This window comes from Sycon ciliatum, chromosome 1 (assembly GCF_964019385.1).
Source record: "Sycon ciliatum chromosome 1, ocSycCili1.1, whole genome shotgun sequence".
Taxonomy (NCBI): Eukaryota; Metazoa; Porifera; class Calcarea; order Leucosolenida; family Sycettidae; genus Sycon; species Sycon ciliatum.
In genome coordinates, this window is record NC_088643.1 from 42424115 (window position 1) to 42451336 (window position 27222).

At 45.4% G+C, this 27222-nt stretch overlaps 3 protein-coding genes across 5 annotated transcripts in view; 2 read left to right on the forward strand and 1 right to left on the reverse strand.

Annotated features, from left to right (window-relative positions):
• Positions 1–1357, forward strand: part of LOC135826841 (uncharacterized) — a 30626-nt gene extending 29269 nt beyond the window's left edge. Inside the window, exons 6-7 of the mRNA XM_065339447.1 lie at positions 317–401; positions 937–1357. Of these exons, the coding sequence (XP_065195519.1) occupies positions 317–401; positions 937–952 (101 nt within the window). The 3' untranslated portion in view covers positions 953–1357. The remainder of the gene's footprint in view (positions 1–316; positions 402–936) is intronic.
• Positions 1358–11683: 10326 nt separating this feature from the next.
• On the reverse strand, positions 11684–16938 carry LOC135826859 (uncharacterized). Its single transcript, XM_065339469.1, has 4 exons — positions 16674–16938; positions 13967–14258; positions 13036–13177; positions 11684–12547 (listed from the first exon to the last, which is right to left on the reverse strand). The coding sequence occupies exons 1-4, from the start codon at positions 16765–16767 to the stop codon at positions 12335–12337; spliced, it is 741 nt and encodes a 246-aa protein (XP_065195541.1). The 5' UTR covers positions 16768–16938; the 3' UTR covers positions 11684–12334.
• A 723-nt stretch (positions 16939–17661) lies between these two features.
• LOC135826869 (uncharacterized) lies at positions 17662–26893 on the forward strand. 3 transcript variants are annotated; one of them, XM_065339480.1, is made up of 8 exons: positions 17669–17752; positions 18189–18436; positions 18477–18525; positions 21792–22018; positions 23891–24091; positions 24517–24691; positions 25447–25531; positions 26497–26893. In XM_065339480.1, exons 2-8 carry the CDS (start codon positions 18281–18283, stop codon positions 26525–26527), a joined length of 924 nt encoding a protein of 307 aa, XP_065195552.1. In that variant the 5' UTR covers positions 17669–17752; positions 18189–18280; the 3' UTR covers positions 26528–26893. The 3 variants fall into 3 exon arrangements, with proteins under 3 accessions (XP_065195553.1, XP_065195552.1, XP_065195554.1); XM_065339482.1 differs by having other exon boundaries at positions 17670–17752; positions 18189–18426; XM_065339481.1 differs by lacking the exon at positions 18189–18436 and having other exon boundaries at positions 17662–17752.
• The last annotated feature ends 329 nt before the right edge of the window (positions 26894–27222 follow it).

Below are 27222 nucleotides of genomic sequence, written 5' to 3' on the forward strand. Positions count from 1 at the left end.
ATTTTAATGGAAAAGCAGAATTCACACAAATACTGCTGAATGTCACTGTGCGTGTGTTTTTTGCGTGTGTGTGTATATGTGTGTGTTTTTTGCGTGTGTGTGTGTGTATGTGTGTGTATATGTGTGTATGTGTGTATGTGTGTGCGTATGTGTGTGTATATTATATGTGTGTGTATGTATATGTGCGTGTGTGTGTGTATGTGTGTGTGTGTGTGTATATTATGTGTGTGTGTATATGTGCGTGTGTGGACATGTTTGTGTTTGCTTCGTTATAATAATGTGCATGGACCCGTACATATGTCTTTTAATTCTGCAGGAAGGGTTAACACGCTATCGCTAGGAGTATCGTACTCCAACAAAGGAATTATCCAAGATTTCGGGGAGTTTACATTCCTTGAGCAGTAAGTTCATCTCCACTCTTAATGACTGGTGTCAGTGTTGTGTCGGTATGTGATGTGATTGAATGTATTTGCAACAGTAATACAGCAATATTCTTGTACCGTTTGCAGGGAAGTCAATGATCTATCGTGATGTTGGTATATTCTTGTACCGTTTGCAGGGAAGTCAATGATCTATCGTGATGTTGGTTATTTACTTCCCGCACATGCATGTGAAGCGTGTATGAGGCTAGCTAAACGTGATCTGAAGTCTCCCCGAATGAGTCGCCCCATCCGAAATATGATTTGCTGCTCCGGCCGCTGTGCGAAACACATGCTCAAACGTTCACAGGAAAACTGTGATATGAATCTGTGCTGGAAGTTCGCGGAAAAACGCAAATGTAAGAAGTTTCCTTTCATCACGTGTCTCTCCCCCCCCCCCCCCCCACACACCCAGATGCCTGAAAACTTATGAATAATACTCGCAAACTGCATAATGACCCACCCGTGTGTGTTTGCGTTTGCATTGCACGACGTACACTGTATTCCCTAACTGTAGAGACGGAGACGCCTAATCGGCATGATCTCTGCTGCTGGCCATCATCAGATGTCTCCCGTAATACATCACCGCCATCAAGACAACAACCGGATTGGGGACCCAAAACGTTTCCAAACCTTCCTGGGAACGTTTTGTCAGCGTACCCAGAACTTGGCCAGGGCAGATAACATACCGCTAAACTGCAAAACACAACCTTGGATTTTTTGGTTCTCTCCCCTAGTATTTTCTGTCTTTTCCTTGTTTATCCTCACTCCCATTCCACACTTCCCCCCCCCCCCTCCCCCATTCGAAAGCTTCTTTTTAGAATACAATTCCAACTGATTTCTCTTTCGCTTCCCTTCATTCCCTTTTTTTGTTTTTTGCTCTCATTTCACTTCAGAGTAATACATGATTGTACTAACAAGGAATTGTGTACTCTTGATGCTAAAAGGTTGTACTTGCAGGAGGTGGCCATTCGTAAGTACAACAAAATACATGAGTATCCCCCATACCACTATTACTTCTGGTGCTCATGCATGCTAGAGATCAACATAGAAGTTCAACTGTCTTCGTAGTCGTCTTACTCGTCCAAAATATCAACCTCTCTTTCCATCATGACCGAACATCAACTACCGGTATGCCTCGTAAAATCATTAGAGTAATATCCACTAGATCAAGTGCATACACCGGCATCGATGTTATGCAATGGGAGTTGTCGAAAAGATTATGGGTTGCATTCATTTTAGTCCAGCCATGGCTGCTAAAATCCCAAGGTCATGATTTCGTATCATGCATAATGTACAGTCATGTAGAATGTGCTTGTACGCGGAGTTTTGCGGACTACCCGTCGATATCTCGTCTCCCCCAGACCCGAGGAAGACGAGTTGGAGCATACAACAATGTACATGTATTGCCATGCTTTTCACTGAAAACACTATCTGTATGATCTCTGAACCCCTTACCATGCAGACCACCAGCGCTGATCACTGTGATCAGGTACATTGTACCCAATTGTATAGCCTAAATGTTAGAACTGTAATACAATCATGTACTTCTGAAGTAGTTATGCTCCTACCTCCGAAAGGGTACCAGATTATGCTCCAAATTTCAACCACCAAATTATGCCAATAATTATGCAGGCATAATCCGCCGGAGCCTATCGCGTGCACATGCACACACACACACACACACACACACACACACACACACACACACACACACACACACACACACACACACACACACACACACACACACACACACACACACACACACACACACACACACACACACACACACACACACACACACACACACACACACACACACACACACACACACACACACACACACACACACACACACACACACACACACACACACACACACACACACACACACACACACACACACACACACACACACACACACACACACACACACACACACACACACACACACACACACACACACACACACACACACACACACACACACACACACACACACACACACACACACACACACACACACACACACACACACACACACACACACACACACACACACACACACACACACACACACACACACACACACACACACACACACACACACACACACACACACACACACACACACACACACACACACACACACACACACACACACACACACACACACACACACACACACACACACACACACACACACACACACACACACACACACACACACACACACACACACACACACACACACACACACACACACACACACACACACACACACACACACACACACACACACACACACACACACACACACACACACACACACACACACACACACACACACACACACACACACACACACACACACACACACACACACACACACACACACACACACACACACACACACACACACACACACACACACACACACACACACACACACACACACACACACACACACACACACACACACACACACACACACACACACACACACACACACACACACACACACACACACACACACACACACACACACACACACACACACACACACACACACACACACACACACACACACACACACACACACACACACACACACACACACACACACACACACACACACACACACACACACACACACACACACACACACACACACACACACACACACACACACACACACACACACACACACACACACACACACACACACACACACACACACACACACACACACACACACACACACACACACACACACACACACACACACACACACACACACACACACACACACACACACACACACACACACACACACACACACACACACACACACACACACACACACACACACACACACACACACACACACACACACACACACACACACACACACACACACACACACACACACACACACACACACACACACACACACACACACACACACACACACACACACACACACACACACACACACACACACACACACACACACACACACACACACACACACACACACACACACACACACACACATACATATACCTTTTGAAGTAAATGAAAAGGCGACGAGGAGACAATAACTTTATTATTGCGATTAATAGTATAAGTGAAGCGGACATTACAAAATGATGAATGAGAGTACATGTATCTAAAATGGTTGTTCCTAATCGATTTTCTTGAGACTATCATCAGGGAAAATCGTCTCACAATAGAGGCTATACGGAGACTGAGGGCAAACACCATACTCTAAACATTGTGTGAGGAATGTAAGGTTATGTGCAATACTACGGCAAACAAAGCTTCACTTATACTAGTAATCGCATTAATAAAGTTATTGTCTCCTCGTCGCCTTTTCATTTACTTCAAAAGGAGATATTCTGCTACTCAGGTTGATTGCCTGAACGCAATTATTAGGAAGCGCTTTGTTTGCCGTAGTATTGCACATAACCTTACATTCCTCACACAATGTTTAGAGTATGGTGTTTGCCCTCAGTCTCCGTATAGCCTCTATTGTGAGACGATTTTCCCTGATGATAGTCTCAAGAAAATCGATTAGGAACAACCATTTTAGATACATGTATTCTCATTCATCATTTTGTAATGTCCACTTCACTTATACTATTAATCGCATTAACATACATATACACACACTCATTCTCGAAATTTCACACACACACACAAACACACTCATTCTCGAAATCTCACACATACACACACACATTCTCTCTCTCTCACACTCACACACACACACACACACGCGCATATCCACAATACTCATCCGCTCATTCTCACACTGACCACACACATACTTGCACCCACACTCATCCAATCACCCACACACACTGTCTTTCTCACGCATGCACACACAAACACACATGCGCACGCACACACACACACAATACAATAATGCCCGTCCGAAGATGATGGCAGGTCCTGAAAGGACCGACAGTGTTTCAGTCACGCGGCACAGAACTTCGAGTGGCGAGTGAGGTCCTGGCGACGGCGAAAATCTCGGCCGCAGTGGCACCTGAAATTCCGAGACATAGGTTTAGGCGGCTGGATGGTGTTGCAGGCCAGTCTCCACGCACGACGGTCCTCGGCTAGGCTGTACCAGTCATTGATGTGGCGTTCCTCTAGGTCAATCACGATGTTGTCACGCCAACGCTTGCGTGGCCCGTGGCGAGGGCGCGTCTTCTGGAGCTCACCAAACAATACGCACTTCGGTATTCTGTCGTCCGACATGCGTCCGACATGCCCCAACCAGCGAAGACGGCGCGTCCTCAGCATCTCCACCACTGATCGCGCGCACACACACACACACACACACACACACACACACACACACACACACACACAGGCAGCAGGAAAAGTTACCAAGGTAGAACTTGTTTTCATGACTACACTTGGACACAAGCTCTGACCTCTTGTTGAGGGAGCGGGTCTTGTCGGCCCAGGTAATCTTCAGCTTCTCGGCCAGACACAGGTTGCAGCGCTCCGAGATGTTCGAGTATGATGCGGCCCTCCTCACAACGGACCACCTGATACTGTATGGTTTGTTTCCATCCTTTAGTCTCCAAATACATGTTTGTCTTGACAGTCTCGTTGAGGTTTCACTCTTCACACACACACGCACGCACGCACACACGCACGCACGCACGCACACACACTTATTATTTCAGCAAAATAATAATACTAGTTGAAATTCTCGTTCTGCACTTTAATGCTAGTAACCGAAGTGACAATTGTGCGTAAAAAGGATCGTAAAGAACGCCATAGAATTCAAAATCGGCTGCAGCGTAGATCTACGACAGTCTGGAAAATATAAAAGTACTTGCATACAATCATCATTACTTTAGGGTTTCAATATCTCTTGAATGACTGTGAATGCACATGCGGCGGGGTAAAAAACACAAGACTATTGACATTGTGTTCTGCCTCTCGGTGTGCAGTACGGACCTCAGTTGTAAGCTCACAACTCCCTACTCAGTTTCCCACGGCTGTACTGCAGCATCAGCTTAACTTCTATGTGATCTTCCAATGTACGTTGCTAGCGGTATGATATTGCCGATTCGAGGAGAAGAATACTCATTCAGGAGCTGCAGATGAGGTGAGCACAATCTTCACAGCCTTCTGCTGAGGTAGTTATCTTGATTCTTCCCCCATGCCAGATGATCAACATCATTGGGAGCATCAGCTGTAGCAACCTTGTAAGCGGATTGGTGAGGCTCGTTTCGTCTATCTGTTCACTATCACTCTCCTTGTACTGCTTCCATGAGACGGATTAATGAAGTCGATTGATGGATCTTAGCTTTCACCTTCTACTGCTTTCTGCGGCAATGTCGCTCCGAAGCATTATGGCGTTATGCCTTTTCGGCATCACTAGAAGGTGACACACTTCACAAAACAACTTTCCAGTAGAGATGGTCTGAAAAACTCTTGAGGGCACTGCGTAACTCAAGCGGCAGAGCTGATACGCACAACCTTCGTACATTGTCCTGGTTTGCGTTGGCTTTTGGCTTTCAGTTTCAGGTCCGCTCAAATAATTTTGAGCACGATATTCAAGCTCCTTTCGATTTTGGCAAATTTTCTGGTTCACTTTCATCCGACTGTTCTGACTGACACTTTTTCAACCATTTCGTATGACTTGTCGCCATCAGAACTACCTCCGCCGTCATCCATACCTGGCCGCTCTCGCTAAGCCACGGACACTAGAACTAAAGTGGAAGGAAGATCGACTAAGGTGACTGATATCACTTTCTATCAAAATGAGAAACATAGCCATGTAGGCGGTGAAGCTTATAGCTTCACAAGGAGTGAAACCTACGAGCCGCTCGTAGAAGGCAGTGCAGCTGCGGTGGGAACTGACTACCCGAACCACATCGCTTGCGACATGTAGCATTTTGACCGGCTCGACAACACATCATTGTTGCGAGATTTTCGCCTAAATGGATAACGTTATCTAGGGTTTTACGTCGGGCCCTAGACGACGGCTACTTTGGCCAACCGGACAACAAAGAAGTAACCTAGTTGAGACCAAAGAGAATGTTTTATTTCCTTGCGCATGCTTATGTGATAGTGACGTAATACTCAGTGAGTCAGGTCGCTACAGATAAACATTCAAGTACAGGGCGTAGAATCTACGAAGCCTCTGTACTTTGTCAAGCGTCCTTCACGACCAAGGAATCTTGATGCTCGACGCAGAAATCCTCTAGCCGGGCTACAGCACGAAGAGAAACATTGCGGAGATGGCGTCTGAAGGTGAGTTTGCTGTCAAAGGTCACTCCCAGGAGCTTCAGCTCGTCTCCGCAGGGAATGTCATGTGACACATGCCATGTTGAACTACGGGTACATAACACAATCATTGTACAGTGCTGGCAACTGAAATCCGACCCCCCAGGCGGCGCGGCGCGCCGCCTGGGGGGTCGGATTTCAGTTGCCAGCAGTGTATGTAGAGTGTAGCAGTGGTGGATATAGCTACAGCTACATGTACATGTACAATGTAGCTGGGAATAGATTGGGACCATGATTCAGATTACGCTGGAGACATCACGTCTCAATTACAGCCGGCTGCAGACTGAGCTTGTGACCAGTTTTTGCTCGTCTGCTAGTTCAGAAGTTGGCATCAAAAGCACCCATAATGCCAGTTTGCTGCAGATCTGCCACTTTAATGCTCGGCAGTGCTAGTTAACAAAAACAAGCATAATTGCTAGTATACGCTTGTTCGCGTTGACATCACCAAGCAAGCTTGGCTAGTCTTCGCATAAGCCAAATGAACAAAATAAATGAGGAACGAGCGAGGCCAATGAGGTGAACACACACGTGCAACTGCAGAATAGGCAAAAGGAATATACATGTACATGCACATTGTATAAGACAGTGCTAAAACACACGAAATGTCAACTATTTACTTCAACAAAATTTAACTGGAAACGGATGAATACAGGAAACATGACAGCTGACGCCAGTGACGGTACATAATGCATAATGCTACTTATAATGCTAGAATTAGCCGCCGATGCCTACCCCCAAGTGAAAAGAAAGCGAATGGAAGTGATTGGAACATTATGCAAGCTTGTTATAGCTACATGTGTAAGATATTCTTTCGTAGATTTGAAGTAACCACTGTGTATGAAAAAGCTGTCTTCCCTGCCCAGGAGACTAATCTGTTCGTAGTGATCATTGCCGTTGGGTGCCTGACTTTATTCGAGGAGGAAATCGCCCCGATCGTGACATGTGCATATGCATGTGTTCACAAGTTTTGGTCCTCGCATTTACCGCTGCTTGCGTGATTACTAAGAGACAGAACAAAGAAGCTGACAGCTCTTCATGTACAATGTACACCCCCGTGCACGCATACGACCCATCCTGGACGATCATGGTCGAGTGGCAGTCTACAAGGGATTCGTGCTACCCCTACTTGAATATGACCCACTGCCGGGCCTGGTCGAGCGCAGCCACAACTAACATGGCCCAGCTGGATAAGGTAGCCTGGTTCAGCAACGTGCCCTGCATTTCCTGGGACCTGGAACCATCCTCCAAAATCTTCAGCTCCACCGGATGGTCACACGGCAACAAGTTAACGTCAGACGCACCATGGCTTCCAGCTGAAGTGGACACCCCCTCGCACAGACCCTGACTAGCTCCTGCGATCCTTCCCCTTCTGGAACACCCTGCCTGCAGACCTCCTGCTTCACGAACCTCATTCAAGACGCCTCCAAACCTTCAAGGTCTATGTATGTAACTTGGATCTAATCCGAAAGAGATGGCTGTGGTCTACACAGTACCTGTGACAATTAGCCATTTCCCAAAGGTGCTCTTTTAATTCGCACTTAGTGCTTTTCGCGTCCCTCAAATATGCTGAAAAAGTGCTCTTTTTTCAGTAAAAACAGGCAAAAAGTGCTCCTTTTTTAGTGAAGCATAGCCATGATTAGCCCTTTCCCAAAGGTGCTCTTTTAATTCGCACTTAGTGCTTTTCGCGTCCCTCAAAATATGCTGAAAAAGTGCTCTCTTTTCAGTGAAAACAGGCAAAAAGTGCTCCATTTTCAGTGAAGCATAGCCATGATACATGTTTAGATATGAACCCAAGATGAGAAATGAATACGCACTCTTCCATTTATGGGTCCTAGAAAGGCAAACCAGGAAGTAAAGTTCAAAAAACCCACTGTTTACAGCATTGTGGACACCGGGTACAAGCTTCACCAGCGTGTTACCCCCCTCCCCAAAAAAGCGGCGTGCCAAGGCCCATCGCGATATCGAGCACTCGGAAACTGTGATCGTATGCATGAGCAAACAGATTTTAGCACTTTTTCAGCTAAAAAAGCTCAAAAAGGGCGATATTCACCAAAAACGCAATAAAGGGCGAAAGAAACGGGCTTTTCCAAAAAGGGTCAAAAGGGGCGAAAAAAGGGCGAGCACCTTTGGGAAAGGGCTACAGCAGATCCGGAGACATCATAATTATTTCAATTTTTTTAAAGATGACGTCACGTAGAGACTAGAGAAGATACCCCGTACAAGAACTACATGGAGGCCAGTTGGAAGGACTCGACGGTGAAAGTTGAAAGTTAAATGCAATTATACTTCAGAATGCTCTGTCTCCATATCAACATGATCAATGTGTTCGGCCTAGTTTCCTAACTCTTGATACTGATAGCTTTTTTGAAGTGAAAATTCATGAATTTTGTGATTTTATTTAAAAGTTGAAACCTTGGTGTTGACGCATGCGTGGAACACCAGGTTTCGTTGATAAAAGCCCTTGTTCCCTCTATGTTCTTTGGCTTTTTTTCTAGCTCGCTCGACATGGTTTTTGGTTGAAGCACCCCCCCCCCCCCATCCCAATGGTAAAGAGTGCCAAATATGGCATACATGCACATGAAGTACTGAAGTGCATGTGAGAGAGTGCTCTACAGTGAAAGGTCTAGGCTCTAGGACAATTAAAGAGGTGATCCACACAGCCAGGACAGAGGAAGCATCCAGGAACCGTTGGATTCCTGATGATAGTGGAAGCGGGAAAGACTCAGATTTTATTGGTGTACTAGCTGTGCTAGTACTTGTTAGCAACAATCCGAACTAGCGCACACACTGCACTGCATTGCTTTGCACTGCGTTCAAGACTGACGTCATGCGCTTTGTTTTGCTGCGTAATCACAAATGGCACCAGCCCGTTTTGCTGAGAAGAAAAACAAATCATGCTTGCCCTGTTGTGCTCTTCCAGACAACGGATCGTGCTTCAGCAGTGTTTCTTTTCCCACCATCCCTCCCTATCCAACTTATTCACACCACCATTATAATTAAGGCGTACCCACTAAGCGGGTCCACTCTCACAACTGGTGTTATCTAGCTATTTGCTGCGGCTCTGCCTTGCGCTATTGTACATCCATTTAGCATTGCAGCTCTACGTTGAGCTAACAGCAGCTCTACCTTGAGCTAACAGCAGCTCTACTTTGAGCTAACAGCAGCTCTACTTTGAGCTAACAGCAGCTCTACTGTGAGCTAACCACAGCTCTACTTTGAGCTAACACCAGCTCTGCTCTGAGCTAACTACAGCTCTGCTCTGAGCTAAGGTGAAATAAATAAAATTTCATAATGAGTTTGCCCGTAAACATCACACCACTCTTTGGATAAGAGAGCGTTATAGATGTACCACAAGCACAGCAGCTATGTAGTGCAGTCCCCATCAAAAGCAAACCGACCACACCACAACACGCAATTAATTTGGAGTAAACACAACTGTATTGTGTTGACACAGACTGCTTTCGGTGTTATTCTAGATCCGAGACTTCGCTTGTCTCAAGTAATAGAGTAAGCAAAACAGAAGGTATGAGCGGAAGCATAGGTATTGCCGGAGAGAACAGTGACAACAGTGAAGGATAGGTAACAAATAGTCACATGAGAGACTTGGCGAATACGCTGACAGCGCCCAATTGCTACTTACACTATTCTCCTGGGTAAACTAATAATTATTAAGCACCATGCAAACATCAAACCTTGATCTATTCCTGCCCAGATGTTTGGAATATATAGGGGTATGACTAGGGGCATGGGCATGTTGACAGCTTCGGAGTCAGATAATGAGGCACACTGTATTTTGATCCCTGGTGAAGAGGCAAGAATCGCTGAAATGCACCATACAAGGGCTTAAAAGCCAATGAAAACATTCATACTCGGACTCGAGTGCTGGAATATGCACCCTACGTGCTTCACGCACCAGGTTCCGAATCCACATCTGTGTCCTCAAATGCTTCATACTCATGGTTGATTCCATACACTAACATGTGCACTCGCACTCATGCTCAATTTCATCCATTGACCTGTGCTGCTCGCTGCGCGCCCTCCGGCCGCTTCGAAAGGTCCTTTATATCTTTTCGAGACCGTTTTCACGGTATCTCGTCATGCCCAGCTTCGCTGTATTCAAAGCATTGCTATGTACAAATCCATGTCAGTACATTCATTTCCTTTTCCTGAAATCTTCAATACCTTTTCTGCGGTATCATTTTCATGCCCACTCCGTTGTACTCAGAAGTGCAGCTTAGTACAGACCCATATCAGTATGACAATCATACTGATATTTTAAGATTGATTCAAATGGCGGTAGATCCACACCCGGCAATATGGCGGTAAATACACGCCTGCCCACACACGTTCTCTAGGCTGCAAATTTATTCTGGCACAGAGCTCTCCTTCTCACCACCACCACCATCAGTTCGCGCCTAGTCGATGCATGGCTGGTGGCATCCAAAATGGCAGGCTGGTACATCAGGTAGCGCATGGCACATAGCAGATGACACAGCAACGACATAGCTCGATTGCAACGTACGTTTCGTCCCCGCTGGACCCATCAGGCAATCTTCCTCTTGGCTGTCATCACACGGAGCTTGACTCGGGAGAATGAAGTTGAAGACACCAATGCAGCGGTATGTATGGTTATATTAACGTAGCTCGCAATCGAGCTATGTCGTCGCTCTGTCATCTGCTATGTGCCATGCGCTCCCCGGATGTACCAGCCTGCAATGTCAGATACCACCAGCCATGCATCGACTACGCGCCAGGCGCGAAATGATGGTGGTGGTGGTGGTGGTGGTGATGGTGAGAAGGAGAGCTCTGTGCCAGAATAACTTTTCAGCCTAGAGAGCGTATGTGGGCAGGCGTGTATTTACCGCCATATTGCCGGGTGTGTGTTTACCACCACTTGAATCAACCATAAGTAAAGATGGATTAGTGTCTTCAACTTCATACTGATATAGTGTGGTTTAAAAGTGGTTTTTACCCAAACCTTCATTTTCTCACAAAACAACACTGGAATGCAACATTTCACCAGCAAGAGAAGGTCCAGTTTAAACTCTGATCCCGGGAAGCATGCCATTACAGGTTTTTTTTAAAGATAGATGCAATGGTCATGCACTCCCATTGGGTCATGTACCCAGCTGGGAGGACTTGCTGATTCGCGTCATTAGCCGAGGCTACATGTCACGTCGAATGCCTAAGATGACATTCCATGTGCTATACACCGAAAATCATGTAATGACCCCAGGACGTAAACTAGTGAAAGAAATTTGAAATTAACTTAACAGAGCAAGATTAGCAAGTCGTAAGTAAAATCTACAGGTCTATCACTCATGTATCCATGAGAATTAAAGAGCATTGTGACACATGTATGCGTCAATGCTGCTTTTACTACCGTTCCTCCATGAACAATGCATAACTCGTGTGGAACGAGGGTGGATTTGCTGCCATTCAAACCGTGACAAGCCGCATGATGCAAGCTAATGCACGGGGAGTCTCAGTCGGAGAGTCTCGGTCGGAGAGTCTCGGTAACAACACGCCAAGCGCATGGGTAGCACACCAGACGGTAGCACATTTGCCTTGTCTCGCCCAACACAGTGCAGCATGTGTTACCTGTTCGTCACAACCGTGCACGGGCGACACGCGGAAATACTCCGCCTGGGTTCTGGTGCTGCAGCGGGACGGCTGCCAGGACTGGTTGTCGTAGAGCAAGTGTCGTCGACTGATTTCCGATGTGCCATCTCTGCAGGCTTGTCCTTGGAGGTCAGGAATACAGCCTGGCACGCTTGAGTTTGAAATCCAGCACCTGCTGCAAGAATGGTCTGTTGAATTGTTTTAAAAACAGAGAGCATACAGGGCACAATCCTAACCCTATCCACCAAGAGATTATGTGCCATGTACATTGAATGTGATGCGGGACATTTCTGCACCAGTGTGAGTTCACGGCTTGCAAAACCCTTGCAGATTCGAGACGTTTTCAAATTGCCCCCACTATGAGAGTATAAACAGTGCACATAGATATCAAATTCCAGTTTTTAGCACCACTTAACTTCAACACTCACCCTGCGAAAGTAGAGAAAGTTTCTCATGCGTCCAGGTTCCAGGTTTACAGTTTGGCACCCATCAGAAGGCAACGATGCACAACTAACTATGACAGTAAACTTCTTGCACCTGTATCCTGGAATCGCTTTAGCAGAATGCATACTTCCCTCGCCACATGCAGCGCACAGAAGTCAGTCAAGCATGCCATCTCCTATGTTCTTTTCCAATCAGTATCAACTGTACAGTATTGGTTCGGATGACAACTTACCGACTCGACCATCCTCCGCTTGTCTTCTGTGTCCAGGCTGGGTAGGGGCACTGTGTCGGAGCTCAGAGCCGCGTCAGGATCTAGCGTGACATGCGTCAACACTGACTGATCAACCAGGATGGAGATATGGAAGTTCTCCTCACTGAAACCAGGACAGCAAAGGACATGATCGGAAAGTTTGGTTGCACACGGTTGCAATGATGTCACGCTGACAGAGGCAAACATGGAACATAGGGACGTAGGGAGGTATTCCAGGGTGGTTCTTTCAGCCCTTAGTGTAGTACCACTGCGGGGCCCTTCCCTAGTAAAGACAATTTGCAATTAAAAAGCCAAACATCACTGCATTTCATTAAGTGGGTAACCGGGGTAAGAAGAACTGAGGCCAATGCCTCAGAGCCCTTAGTGACCATAGGATGTCTGACATTCCTGCATTATACGCAGTATCTGTTGAACCATAGACTTGGACAGTATAGGTAGTACCTTCCCCTCCTCACGATTCTTTTAGGAATGAGCTAATATGTGTGAGGCCAGAGTAATGAGTCAAACTATGGCAATGACACGAAACACTGCTGGAGAATGAGAAGGTGATGTGGCCGCATACATGTTTCTTGTGAAGCCGCAGTGAACCAAGTTCAGAAGGGATGGTTTCTTGGATCTTGGATGAGACACGGGAGCTGGAAATTTGATGCTACAGATTTTTTAAGTGGAATATGATACCTCTCATAGTAGGCTCATACACATGATGAGAATCACACACCTCCCCCTCAGTCTTAGAAGCATGCATGTACTCATGTGCTGTGCCAACCTTGGCTTGGGGAACATTGCCATGATGAAACTTTTTTCTCTCTGAAAATTCGACTTTGAGAGCCAAGCTAAGAATGCACGGATGGAATATCATGTTGATATGACTCTACTGGCTCGGTAGACTTACGGCAGAATGATTGGCACCTCGAATGTACAACACGGCCGCACATCGCAGAGGCGTATTCTCCAGACTGAGTTTAAAGAGCACCGGTGAATACTGTGTGGAGCGCTGCTTCTCAAAGTAATATCAAACCTATGCTTCTCACCAGCTCTGAGGAACTGCGATGGCGGCGGGAAGCGAGTGAAGTGCAGTTTACGACTGCTTTCGTCGAGAAGAACACCACTGAGGCCAGCGGTAAGAATCAGCAAGGCTCTTCCATTTTTAAAGCCGCGTTTCAATGTCAGCCCAACAAGAACGTCTTGCACGGCACAGAACATGAACAAGAAGAATAGCAACACACCCAGGTTATTCACTGCCGCTGAGCAGCTGGTGTGGTATTTCAATGGCAGGGCAGGTACATGAGAGCAGCGGAGACAGCACAGCCATAGCCCCGGAGCACCTCTACACACCTCTACACATAGTGAGGTAGATGGCTGAAGGACATTAGCCGACATCTGGGGTTTGACCATTGCACATACACATACAGTGTTTCCCCGAAAGTAAGTTGCAACTTTTTACACTAAACTTCAAGAGCAAAGAAGGGAGTGTGACTTGCAATCGCCCTACTTATGTGACTGTATTGATACAATTTGGCTATTAATTTAAAGACCTGAAAGTGGACTGCGACTTATAATCGGGGAAATACGGTATGTTTTCAATTGTGGAGAATAGTATCTTAAACAAGCGTTTCGGAGACAGCAGTTTTATTATAGCTACAAGGAGGACTAATGGCTCTGTAAGCATTTCCTATATGTCGACATGTATGTGTCAATGCTATACAATGATCGGCACACAACGAAAGGGAAAGAGAGGATTTGTTCAGAACTGTTTTCTAGTTACATTCATCAGTGAGTCTACGTAACAATGGAACTACTTGAAACTAATAGTATATGGCCAAATAAAAGTGAATGAAGGGGAAAAAGAGCGAAACAAAAAGGTGATTATACTAAAACCTTTTCCCATTCTTTCAATTTTATTTGGCCATATACTGTTAGTTTCAAGTAGTCCCCATTCCATTGTTACGCAGACTCACTGATGAATGTAACAAGAAAACAGTTCTGAAAAAATCCTCTCTTTCCCTTTCGTTGTGTGCCTTGCGATCATCGTATAACATTTACACATACATGTCGACATATAGGAAATGCTTACAGAGCCATTAGTTCTCCTTGTAGCTATAATAGGATCTTTAAATACCGTTTCAGACGGCGCCACGCCCAACGGCAACGGCGAGTGAGAAATCCATCTGCACCACATACCACTGATATCAGATTTAGTATGGGCGGCTTGTGTAGCGTTGGCACGCTAGTAACTTACACAGCTGCAGCGTGAATCACTTTCAATGTATTGGTCACGCGTGTTACACCCGGCCCGTACCCCGCACTTGCAACTCTGTACCGTGCTTGCAGATCCATGACATGCATAGTAACTAGTCTCACTGCGTTCAATGTTCATTCTTTCATATTGACCTTAGAAATACTAGTCTAGACCTTTTGCTGTCTTTCAACCGCCTTTCTTTTACGCCCATTGCCCACATCGCATTCAGCTCCTTCTTCTGCATAGAACCAAATAGCATTCCTTGTGCAATGACACTTTCTTCTGCCCGCACATCTACTTTGACCTTTCTTCTTCTCTCTGCTGAGCTTCGCCGTGACCATTGCTGTTGCAGCACTTATGCTGTCTGCCTATAAACGCTGCTGTTCACAATTCTCTACAGTTCAGTTAGAGATGCCAGTTAGAAAGTTCAGTTAGAAACTTCAGTTAGAGACGCCAGTTAGAGTTAGAGTCAGAGGTAATGTTTACAATGTAGTCTTCCGTTTAGTTCAGTAATAATTAACAGTGTGTTCACTGAGACCCGTGCGCATTTGCCTCCGAGAGAAAGAGACTGCGGCCAGCTACATAATTGGTGCCAGCGGTGGGATACGCTACACTTGCACCGGAACAGTGCACACTGAGCACTACCAACACATTCTGTTCTGGTTTCAATAGCTGTTCTTCTAGAGGAGAGTGCAAGCGAATTGTTCTGATATGGAGAAAATTGATTACATACACTCAAGTACAAGAGTACTGTAGTGTAGGATAAGTAGTCTCCATGACATGAGCTTGGTTACTGATTGATTGCTACACATGTACGCAGAGCATTATGGTCTGTACCAGGGAGTACTAAAATACCGGTTATTCAGTACTCCCTGGTCTGTATTTCAAGTACTTTTAATATTTGACTGCAGCTTACCATGTCAGCAGGTGAAAGTTGGATGGACAATCTCACTTTTCCTGTCACACATGTTTTTCAATTGACAAAAAAGGTCTCCATCAGGAATAGAATATTTGCGATTAACTTTGAATACTTTTGCAGAGAAGTTTGTACTTCACACAAAGTAACACCCTACAGCACTGGTCCACGGAACAAAAGAACTCTTGAGTCTTGTTTGCTTAGGCACTAAACATAATACAATACATGTAATCTTTTCCTTACACGCACACACGCATACACAGACACTGACACTGACACACACACACACACACACACACACACACACACACACACACACACACACACACACACACACAAACACACACACACACACACACGTACACTCCACAAACAGACGCATACACATGGTCTAGCTCATTCCAGATTTACGGTAAAGTCAGTAACGGTAACCTATTATCTTACGATCCTCATCTTCACTCGGCGGAGCATGGTTCGTCCGTTCTTCATGCCGCTGTGTATCAACACTGTCCTGTGGCTCCTCACACGCATGGGCCATTGCTTTCTGATTCCTTTCCTTGACGTACACGTTTCCTGGAGAATATTCAAGTCAAACAATCGTCAAACGTCGAAGACAAGGTGTCTCTGGATTCGTATTCGGCCTTGAACTTCGATTTTCAAACGGAGCGTCGCTACTGGCACAGGTGTAACATGCATCCGACAACACCGCTACATTTCTTCTTGTGTAAAAATAATGTGTGCTGGACAATACAACTTTTACCTGGCGCAGTGAAATCCTTGAATCTCCGGCTTTCAAAGTACAGTTTCTATGTATGAATCATGTGAATTGAGCGGGCGTTACACGAAAACGGTTTCTCAGTGTCTCTAGCTCTATGCACGCACAAGACTTACGTCATTGCAGTGTAAACATGTTTACAAAGCAACTACGTGGAGAATTACACGTAGGAGTTTGTGGTGGTCTAATATGGTGCATATCGCAAGGACTTCAAGTCTTGGGTGGTTTCCCCTAAACAGCATGACCTGAGCAGGGCGATGCAGAATGCCGCAAGTTGTCAAGAGAGCACGTCAGATTTACCGCGAAGGTTTCGGAGGAGTGACAGGGCACGCGGATTTGTCGTGCATACTTGACAAAATACACAGCTCTAGCATGCACCGACCCGGCATGAGGGACTTACAAGCCAGAGCTACTGTCTGTTGGAATTCCCAGATCTTTGACAGTTCGTATCGTGAGAAGTGTATACAGTGTCATGTAGATTTGGCTCCAGAACGTGTCCACTACGCTATACAATGCGACAATGTCAGCACAGCCCTGATAGCGTGTAGCCTGGAGGTGCTACCTCCTGGAAGGGTAAGTACTACTAGTATGCAGTCCTGGCGCACTGCCAACGCTTGTCAGGGATAGCTCGTACATGTACCTAACCGTAACGTTTCTTGGTTTCTTGTCTTATAGTTAGGCCTCCTTCTAACATATCAGAGATAGAGTCCTTGGCTTGGGTTGGCCACAAGGACTTCTTCACATCAGGGTAAGTTGGTGATTGTAGTGTTCGTCCTCACATTCCCAGAGAATAATGCTTTGAAAACCCATACCCCATACGTAACGTCGTTCTTGGTGTCCTGCTATGCTGTAATATTGTTTGCTCCACGCTCGTATATTATCATCATGATTGTGATCACGGGATGATGCCGTCGTTCCCTACAAATACCAGACGTTAACGTTTGGCCTTGCGTGACCAGTAACATGTAGAGGTTAGCTGCACCATCGCGGCTGATCAATCTCCTCATCAACGTAACTTGGAAGAGAAACCATTGCGCCAAGTTTGAAAAACCGCGGAGAGACGAGCGCTCTTTCCAGATCATTTCCCTCACTCTCTCAAAGAACTGCCTACAACAGATCCAGCCAGTGGTTAATGTACGCTAAGGTATCGTTTGTCCTGTCTGTTGGTTGTCGCTACGATGCAGGAAGTAGTGAATATGGCCTCCACCGGGGAGGGATCGGAACATTTCCCTCACTCTCTCAAAGAACTGCCTACAACAGGTCCAGCCAGTGGTTAATGTACGCTAAGGTATTGTTTGTCCTGTCTGTTGGTTGTCGCTACGATGCAGGAAGGAGTGAATATGGCCTCCACCGGGGAGGGATCGTAACATTTCCCTCACTCTCTCAAAGAACTGCCTACAACAGGTCCAGCCAGTGGTTAATGTACGCTAAGGTATTGTTTGTCCTGTCTGTTGGTTGTCGCTACGATGCAGGAAGGAGTGAAGATGGCCTTCACCGGGGAGGGATCGGAGCACGGCACTAGTAAGTCATACACGTAGGTAGTCTACTACTAGTGTATATCGACCGTAATGAAAACAATGACTGCACGTAACTGTCATTACCAGTACAGTGTACATCAGTGCCTTCGTGGCAATACAGGGGAACATACTCGAAGAGGTGTATCTGAACCGCGGCTATCTCACCTCGCAGTTAAGTCTGGAAAGTGGGACAGCCACGGTGAAAACAGCCAAGCAGAACAGGCAGAATACTGCACCTGCGAACTACGCGGTTGAAAACTTGACCCACGTCTCCTCCTCGAGACCCTGATGGTGGCTGAACTACTCCATTGCATATTCAGCTAGGGGAGAAGCGGTAAAGCGAATCATATTTCTGCAAGCAAGAATGATCTTTACCCACCTGGGCATTTCAACATTCAAGCAATTTGCGCACAGGCGGTTTGGTCGCATTGTGGGTCAGAAACCGCGGGAAGGAGTAACTATAATATGTACTCCATGCCCACAAAATACAAGCGCACCGCTGGCAGACGTGGCTATCGCCAACGACCTCAACTACCCAAACTCTACGAAAATCGACCAAGCACCCAACTGCGTCCTTTCAGCGCCAGACTTTCGCTTATAACGATATGAAGTCGGGATATGTCGACATCAAGTCCGTCGCTAATACTAGTACAAATTACAATGTATAGTCTAGTTCTGTGATTTTGTGATACTTGGCGGGATTCTCTCTAACGGACACATCCTAGGGACAGCTTTCTCGAGCCCCTCGCGCCATATCCGATATGCCATACATGTATGTATGCGGCCTCTAAGCAGGCATGCAGCTTGCTCGTGACATGCCAGTGTGCCATCGTTTGTGATGGAACTGCGCTTACCGCAAGTTGACAGATAAGGGATTATTCAGGTTCCAGCCTGTCATGAAGGAATGGAAAGTAGTCAGCGGCGCCAACAACAGTGTCCAGCTTGGTGCGTCACTGGGGGAGTTGGGGAGAAAACGTGCAGACAAAGAAACGTGTTCATGACAAGTTTGTTCCTGGTCATGTTGTTGTTGTTGACACCGAAGCCAAGGAGGACGGACGTGCACAGCACAGCACGATTCGTGTACTAGCCATTTGTTTTAAATTTACAAAGTTAGTTTCGTACTTCGAAGTACATGTATGATGCAAGGAGGCGCAGCTTCATACAGGAAGATGTATGTAGAAGATAATTGTACCGGGCACACTTATTCTCAACCTTCTCTTGTCTTTATCGCACTAAATCACCCCCTTCTTTTAGGCTATGGTGCGCAAGCCCACGTTAACGCCTTCCATGTAATTGGGCTTGTAGCCCGTGTGTACTTGCGAATTCAAATAAAAATATACATACATACATGTACATACAACGCCGAGACCATAGGTCGGTGTCGTGGGCTTGCCTCACCAGCACAGGCTTGCTTTGCAGCCCCTACTCTCCCTGCTGTTTTGTTATTGTATACTCTGTTGTCTTCTCCCCTTCTGACGAGTAGGTTGTGTACTTAGTAAAAAATAAGTAAGAAATGAAAAACACATTGCAACTCGGAGCCGATTCCATCTTCCGATATCGATTTGACAATTGCTCTGGGAGGGTCTGACATCACCATCAATAATACAATTGATGCCGACATAATACCATGATTATAATTAAGGGGGCAGACTACCCAAAAATTCGCTGAAAAATCGAATTTGTAAATTCATATTGAGTGCTACGTCAGTTGAAAGAGCATGAATAGCTGCAAATTTTCTGAAAATTGTGTCCCGATCTGACCGGCCGTTCAAGAGTTATGGCCGAAAATGTGCCCTTGCAAGGAGAGATTTTTTTGTTGCACGCTGTCATTTGTTGGCAGCACTGTATTTGAATGTGAGCAGACCGTGCGCAACTTGTCGTATCATGGAAACACGTGAAAGTGTGCAGAATTTTGCTCCAAAGTCCAAAAAATCAGGTTTTTGAGCCACGTATTGGGCTGCACGGCGGCGGGCGAAGAAGCCCGCCGCCGTGCAGCAGGACTTTTGCCAGCACCCTCTACTCGTGACGTTGCAGATATGTGGCTTGATTATTGTAGTTGACATTGATTTAGTGACTTTGGCAAGTTTGAGTCGTGTCAAGAAGTCAGGTAGGATTCAGTACTAGGCAGTAGTGAAACGTGAGTGGTAGTCTTTGCCGGTTTCTGAGGGTATCCTGGATTTGGTGTGCAGCGCTGTGGAAATGGCTTGCTGTGGAGGTCCCAGCACTGGATGTTGTATCAAAGGTACGACCTCGTAGCACACCCTTAACCTAAAAAAATTCAAAAATTGACTTGGGTCTGTGGGAGTGTGTGAGAGAACGCCAACTCGTTCCGTTGTGACAGATTCCAGGGCCTCGTTGAGGGGCCCTACCCCATCACCCATGGCTGCTTCTGGACTTGTTCTAGGTTTGAGTCCCGCGCACGAACAGAATGAGCACGAAAATGTGAAAAAATTGTAAATGCATTTGTTTGGCTCCTGGGTGGCTCGCACACCGTGGCACTATGCCGGAAATTTGAGTTTTTCCGGCCTGGAAAGCCTGTCAGTGAGGCGCAAGAACTTGTAAATCATGTCCTGAGGGCCAGCATAGTGGCAGGAGTGTGTGGTCAAAATTTCACTCAAATCCATTGAGAATCACCAAAGTTACGGTCAATTGAATGCCATATGAAATTTATGGGTAGGCTGCTCCCTTAATAAGATGAGCTGCATCAACATGTGTATACTGAGTACCGTGTGTTATTCGTCCAGTGTCAAACGATGGAAACAATGTGCAGTAAAATGGTAGAAGAAGGAAAAAAGATAATTATAGTGATGAAGACAATAATAATTAATATGATTCTAACAAGTTTTCGTACAACACTCTTCAGGAATCGTCGTTGTACTAAATTAAAGGACATTGACACAGTTGAATTATTAAAGAAAACGAAAGCAAGAGAATAATAACACCGAATCTCCAGCGGTCGTCACACCCGAAAATCCCAAACTGTGGGTGGGCTTGGAAGTGATCCCATTTACATGTATGGGCTCACCCGAAGCTGCCGTATGTGGGCGAGGACGAGGTGCAGAAAAATAATGATAGCATCAAGGTATCCGCCCGGGAATCCAACTACATTTCGCCCTCCCCGTTTGAAGGTGATAATTCAAACTAGCATGGGTTGCTAAATTTAGGGTGCCAATCTGATATAAGCTACCACCATTGATTACATACGGTTTCCACCTTTCACATGCATTGTGTTTGTGGATCTGTATGATTCTTTACACATTTTGCTTCTAGCGCTCGTTGCCGTTGGTATCCTGGAATCGGGAGTTGGTACCGAAGACTTTCGGAGAGATCCACCGTGTTTACAAATATCGCATTCAACTAGGCACCCTAGCTTTGAAGCCTTTCCCAAATACCAACAACGATTTATAGAACAAGCCGGAACCGACCATGATGATCAGCCTTCTGGGGGTCAAAGGACCTTAGCTATGCTATCTCCACCGTCTAACCAAGCATTTAAGGTAGGCAATCTTATTAATTAACCCGCAGCCAAGGCCATCGTCGGGGTAAACGTGTTACTGCATTGAGCTAACTTCTTCAAGATATTATATAATACGGCAGCTGTTGCCTGATGATTGCGTGAGCATGAAACTTAAAGTAGCAGCAAACAAGCCTTGATTGTCCTTGTTGTTCTGTTGTGTAATACGGCATGCAATATAAAATATGAGTATACGAGCATGGCACATGTCAGAACCGACTTCGGCAACTGTTACTACTGTTGATCAAAGAAGACTATTATTGATTGTAATATGCACGTTTTTCGAAGGCGCGTTTTTCCAAGGTTCTACTGGCACTGGGCATGCACTGTAAGCGGCTGTATGACTGTGTAGATAATAATAATAATAATAATAAACACAGCTCTCATCTTCCCTGAACCTGTTAGACAGGAGCAGAGTCGACGCATCTGTCAACAGTGTCAAGCCAAGTTAGTCTATCTCCTGCAGCTTGGAGAGCGCTCTCCACGGAGAGATCCGCTGCCTTCAGGTCGTGCCGAATCGTATCTATCCACCGCAATGGCGGACGGCCACGGGTTTTTTTTATGTCGTTTGTGATACTCTGTTTTATTCAACTGAATCTGATGCAAGTAGGTGGCTGGATGGTTGCTTTTGAAACAGCACAACCCTTGAAAACTCAGCATCCAAACTCCAAAATACTGCACGTTTTGAAGTACATGTACAGTCAACTTCGCCAATAACGACTGCGGATATAACGACAATTTGCGAATAACGACCGAATTTCCATGCCCAGAGCAAAGTCCCATCTAACTGTACACATTCAACTTCGGATATAACGACTATCTGAATAACGACAATTCGCGAATAGCGACATGCTTTTAGTGCCCCGAGGTCATATTCACTGCTTGAATAACGACTTTCTGGGCTTTTGACAGCTATTTTCAAGTACATGTCAGTCAAGTACGTGCACAGGTACAGAACCTATAATTATGGTGATGGATAAAGAAAAGAAAATGCAGCCAAGGGGGGGGGGGGGCTTTCTCTTCCTTTTTTATTTTGCTTCAAAAGTGTTGGATTTACCAGCACACCTACATGCCATTATAGTCATTGTTAGATTGACAGCATGAAACAAGGTGGAGGACACTGTGTTCGAAAACAGTTACCTTACTACAGTACAACCTTCCGCGGTTGGCACTTGGCAGAGCCCCGGTCCCTGCGGACCATTTGAACCATATGGGTACCGCAGGGACCGGGCTCTGCCAACCGCGGAAGGTTGTAGTAAGGTCACTGTTTTCGAACACAGAGTGTCCTCCACCTTGTTTCATGCTGTCAATCTAACAATTGCGTGAACTACAACAAGGTTTATCTAATGCTGGTTTACCAGTGTTGGATTCTATCATGCATTTACATGTAGTTGTACTAGTACATGATTGTACAGTAATCATCATACATGTACATGTACATGTACATCATTGTCCCTAGGCCCTGGCCCTGTAGATCATGGTAGATGGCTCAAAAAGGCATATTTTTCAATTTATTTCCCTTGCATAATATGAATTTTTAGTTCCTTTCAACTACAATATGAAAATAAAGTACACATTGACATAGAGCAAGAAAAGAGCTTGATTTTGATATGCGTGTCATACTACACAAAATATGGGTTCACATACATTCAAATGGGACTTCGGTTATAAGGACACTTCGCGAATAAGGACACCTTTCTGATGCCCCACCGAATGTCGTTATTCGCGAAGTTGACTGTAGTAAGTTATTGCGCGCACAATCACTCCCTGTGCCTTCTATATTTTGCATCGTGTGTGTGTGTGTGTGTGTGTGTGTGTGTGTGTGTGTGTGTGTGTGTGTGTGTGTGTGTTGCAGAACAAGCAGCCAACACTGGGACTCATCCACGTTCAAATCTTCGTGTCTGCATTTGGACACGATGGCCGTGCCTTGTGCACAATTGCAATAGGGTACGGCGTCAAGCCCACGCTGCGTACTTCAATAGTAAACAAAAAAGAAGTACAGATGCATGGGATCTTCCGAAATGAGCTGACCATCAACACACCGGACGTAAATAGGGTAGGTGACAGTAACACTGGAAATGTCATGTGTACACTTTACTGTGAAAAGAAGAAGAATGTAATTGGCTCACCATCCGAGTTACATTTTGTAAACTTTACTGTTGTACTTGTAGTGCCTGTTTGAGCACGCTGTTTCAAGCGGCTTGCCATCGTAATATTTTTTTCCAAATTTCGGCCAGTCGTCTACTAATACCATGCTATCATTTCGTCTCGGGGGTTAGGCAAGGGGAAGTAGCCATGTAGGGGCGTGAACCCGCCTTTCGGCACCGGGAGTTGCAGCTCGCTCGACTCAACTCTACTGAGTGAACAGGACCTACAGTACATGGGAGCCCACCGCGTAATAATGCTAAAGACCCTACTCGTGCATTTCATGTTTCGAAACCCATTCAAGAACTTGATGCTTTCTATTCCACATGTGCTTAGGACATTCTGATGAAGATTTATGCAGAGGACGTATCATACTCGTCCGAAAGACCGGAAGGAATATACTATGTTTCCGACTGGGATAAAGCCGTTTTTAGTGACGAAAACCCAATCAAGCTGAGAATCAGTGACGGATGCATGGAGACACGATCAGCTGTAATCCACTCCAGAAATCGTAAGTACATTATCAATTTTGAAGCTATGGAAAGAATGAGCTGTAGAATTTACCATCAAAACAAGGTCCACTTTTTGCGCATGAATAGCTGAACCGTTTTTTCCTGACTGTCATAGTTCCGGTTGCTATGCAAGAATAGTATTTTGTGTTGAGGACACAAATCACAACCATAAGGGTTAAAAGGGGCCAAAGGCCCAAAGGAAATTATCGGGGAGAAGTGTGATCGTGGTAGAACTATTCTCATGCGTGCACAAGCCAGGCTTGCATTTTGGATGTGGCCTCAACTGGGAAACTGATTACGAATACTTCTAGAAGACAATCATCGTACATGTACACTGGCAACGTGAGGCATGAGCACTGACTGCTTCTTTTCTTTTCTCCATGACCTTCCAACCCTGTCACTCACCCTCATTGTTATCACTGCCAGCATCCTTTTCACTCTCCTCTTGCTCAACGTCGCCGATCAGAATTTATTGTACGTAGCTCCTTACTGTGCATTGGGCTGTTCACCACCGGACCAATTTTCTGCCTTACAATCTGATGTGAAAATGTCAGAGAAAGGGCATAATCCTCTGCAAAAATTCAGCATGCATTCATGTGACATAATCATATTCACATCAAACAGCCTACACTATCTGATCAGGTGATGCCGGGCTTGCAGAAGTTTAAAAAAGTATTTTGAATGTATGAGATATTGACTGTGAAATTTACCAGAGTTTCCAATTTTGTGTCCTTTTCCTTCTTGCATTCCGCAGGAAAAATCGAAAGTCTTTCTCTTGGTGTGTCATACTCCAATGGAGATGATGTTGAGGATATTGCAGAATTTTCATTTCTTGAGGAGTAAGTCAATTTTGCCACGAAAGTGTTTATTCAGTTCACGTCCTCCTACCTTCAAATAATTCCACATCTCAGCAGTAAATCTGTACATTAGTTCCATCCATTGAACAGCAACCTAGTCAATACTCCTGTGATCCATTCTATACTTCAAACTTTGAAAGTAAGGAAACGATTACCTAATGCACGTACACATCGGTGAAATTCATTCACTTTTCTTGATCTTCGACCACAAAATGATCAATTTATGCAAAAATCCCCTCAGTGGGCATCTGGGAAGAAGCAGATACCTTTCTCACCTCATAATAACCTCATTCTAAAATGGCTAATAGTACATGTACATGGCAGTTCTAACAAACAAAAAACGTTGAAGGTTGTGCTTGAAACAATCTCAGAAAACAGATTCGGGAAATATGTCCGTGAGCTGACGAGGTGGAGGCAGTATCAGTTCCTTACCCTTTGCAGGACTGTTCAGAGTAAACACTAAATGTCTGTGGGTGGTAGCCAGTAGGTTGTGGAAGACTGCTGGAACAGATGGAATCCCCAGCATCCTTGATCCCGAGACCATTGGTCGGGGGTGCGCACTTCACCTCACCGGCACAGCTCAATAGCACCTACACGCCCTTTGTAGTCTATGTTCTCTTGATGTTGTTGTTTTTATCTTCCATTCTATGATCTATGTAGGCATATGTGCACTTTCACAAAAAAAATTAAAAAATTAAAAAATTCTGTAACATGAAGGGCCAGTCACCATTATCAACCATATTGAAAGCCGTGCATGCGCAGATCCAAAAAAGTAGTTCTTTTCTGATCACGTAAGGCATCATCCCTCTCAAGCCCTATCAGGTACACTAGCTCTCATCCAGGGAGTTGCATAAATCCGTATTCCTCCCTGTTCTAATCTGAGACTCGTAGGCATTTTTATGTTGATATTATTATTCTTGTGTTCGCATAACTCTGCTTGACTGCAGGAACGAATTAAATTTTGGACTGGAGGACTGAGCATGGGCACAGGCACGCCGCCGAGAACGCTGGATGATGGAACAACTAGAGTAATCTGCTAGCAGTTAATGCTCAGTTATATTCTCTGAGCACACATTTTTATGTTCTATAGATTTTCTCGTTTGCAAAATATTTCCCACAAACTAATGAATGCATTGTAGATTCTCTATGCAGTTAAGTACGATGCTAACATGCCAGCCATGATCTATCACTGGCTGCTTTGTTGATAAAACATGAACATTTACTCATGTCAGGGCAGATCAGTTTGTCCATGTATGGTCTATGACAGTTTATAGAATTCCTTAATTGAATATTTCTGTCCATTTTAATTTAAATCCTTTCCATGCGTATTGTTGCGAGCAAGAATCCTTTTGTTGAGCATTGTGTGGCGGTATTGACCGCAGAGTGGTAACTGGATTGTGGTTTAGGTTTTAATTGTCGTCTGAGGCCTAGCCGAACAGCCAAGCAACCCTGAGCAACAACAAAAATGGCCTTGTGCCCATGATTGCAAACGTGTACCTGTAAAAAACAGTGAAGTTCGCACATCCACGTTACGACAGGCTTACGATTGTGTTGAGAAACACAACCAGCTTAGAGAAGTGTCGCTCGTGCCAGGACACCACCATGCCTGATTATACCAGGGTGGCAGATGCACCATCATAAACGGCGACGGTGAGGTGTGCCATTGCAAATCT

Excerpts from the sequence above, each read along its gene's own strand:
- LOC135826869 (XM_065339480.1), top strand. The coding sequence starts at position 18,281 with ATGTACGCTAAGGTATTGTTTGTCCTGTCTGTTGGTTGTCGCTACGAT. Across the intron at positions 18,526-21,791 it reads GGGATCGGAGCACGGCACTA|CGCTCGTTGCCGTTGGTATC; the intron begins GTAAGTCATACA and ends TTTTGCTTCTAG. Across the intron at positions 24,092-24,516 it reads ACACACCGGACGTAAATAGG|GACATTCTGATGAAGATTTA; the intron begins GTAGGTGACAGT and ends ACATGTGCTTAG.
- LOC135826859 (XM_065339469.1), bottom strand. The coding sequence starts at position 16,767 with ATGGCCCATGCGTGTGAGGAGCCACAGGACAGTGTTGATACACAGCGG. Across the intron at positions 14,259-16,673 it reads GCCGAGTGAAGATGAGGATC|ACGTTCTTGTTGGGCTGACA; the intron begins GTAAGATAATAG and ends GTGCCGTGCAAG. Across the intron at positions 13,178-13,966 it reads GAGGTGCCAATCATTCTGCC|TGAGGAGAACTTCCATATCT; the intron begins GTAAGTCTACCG and ends TCCTGGTTTCAG.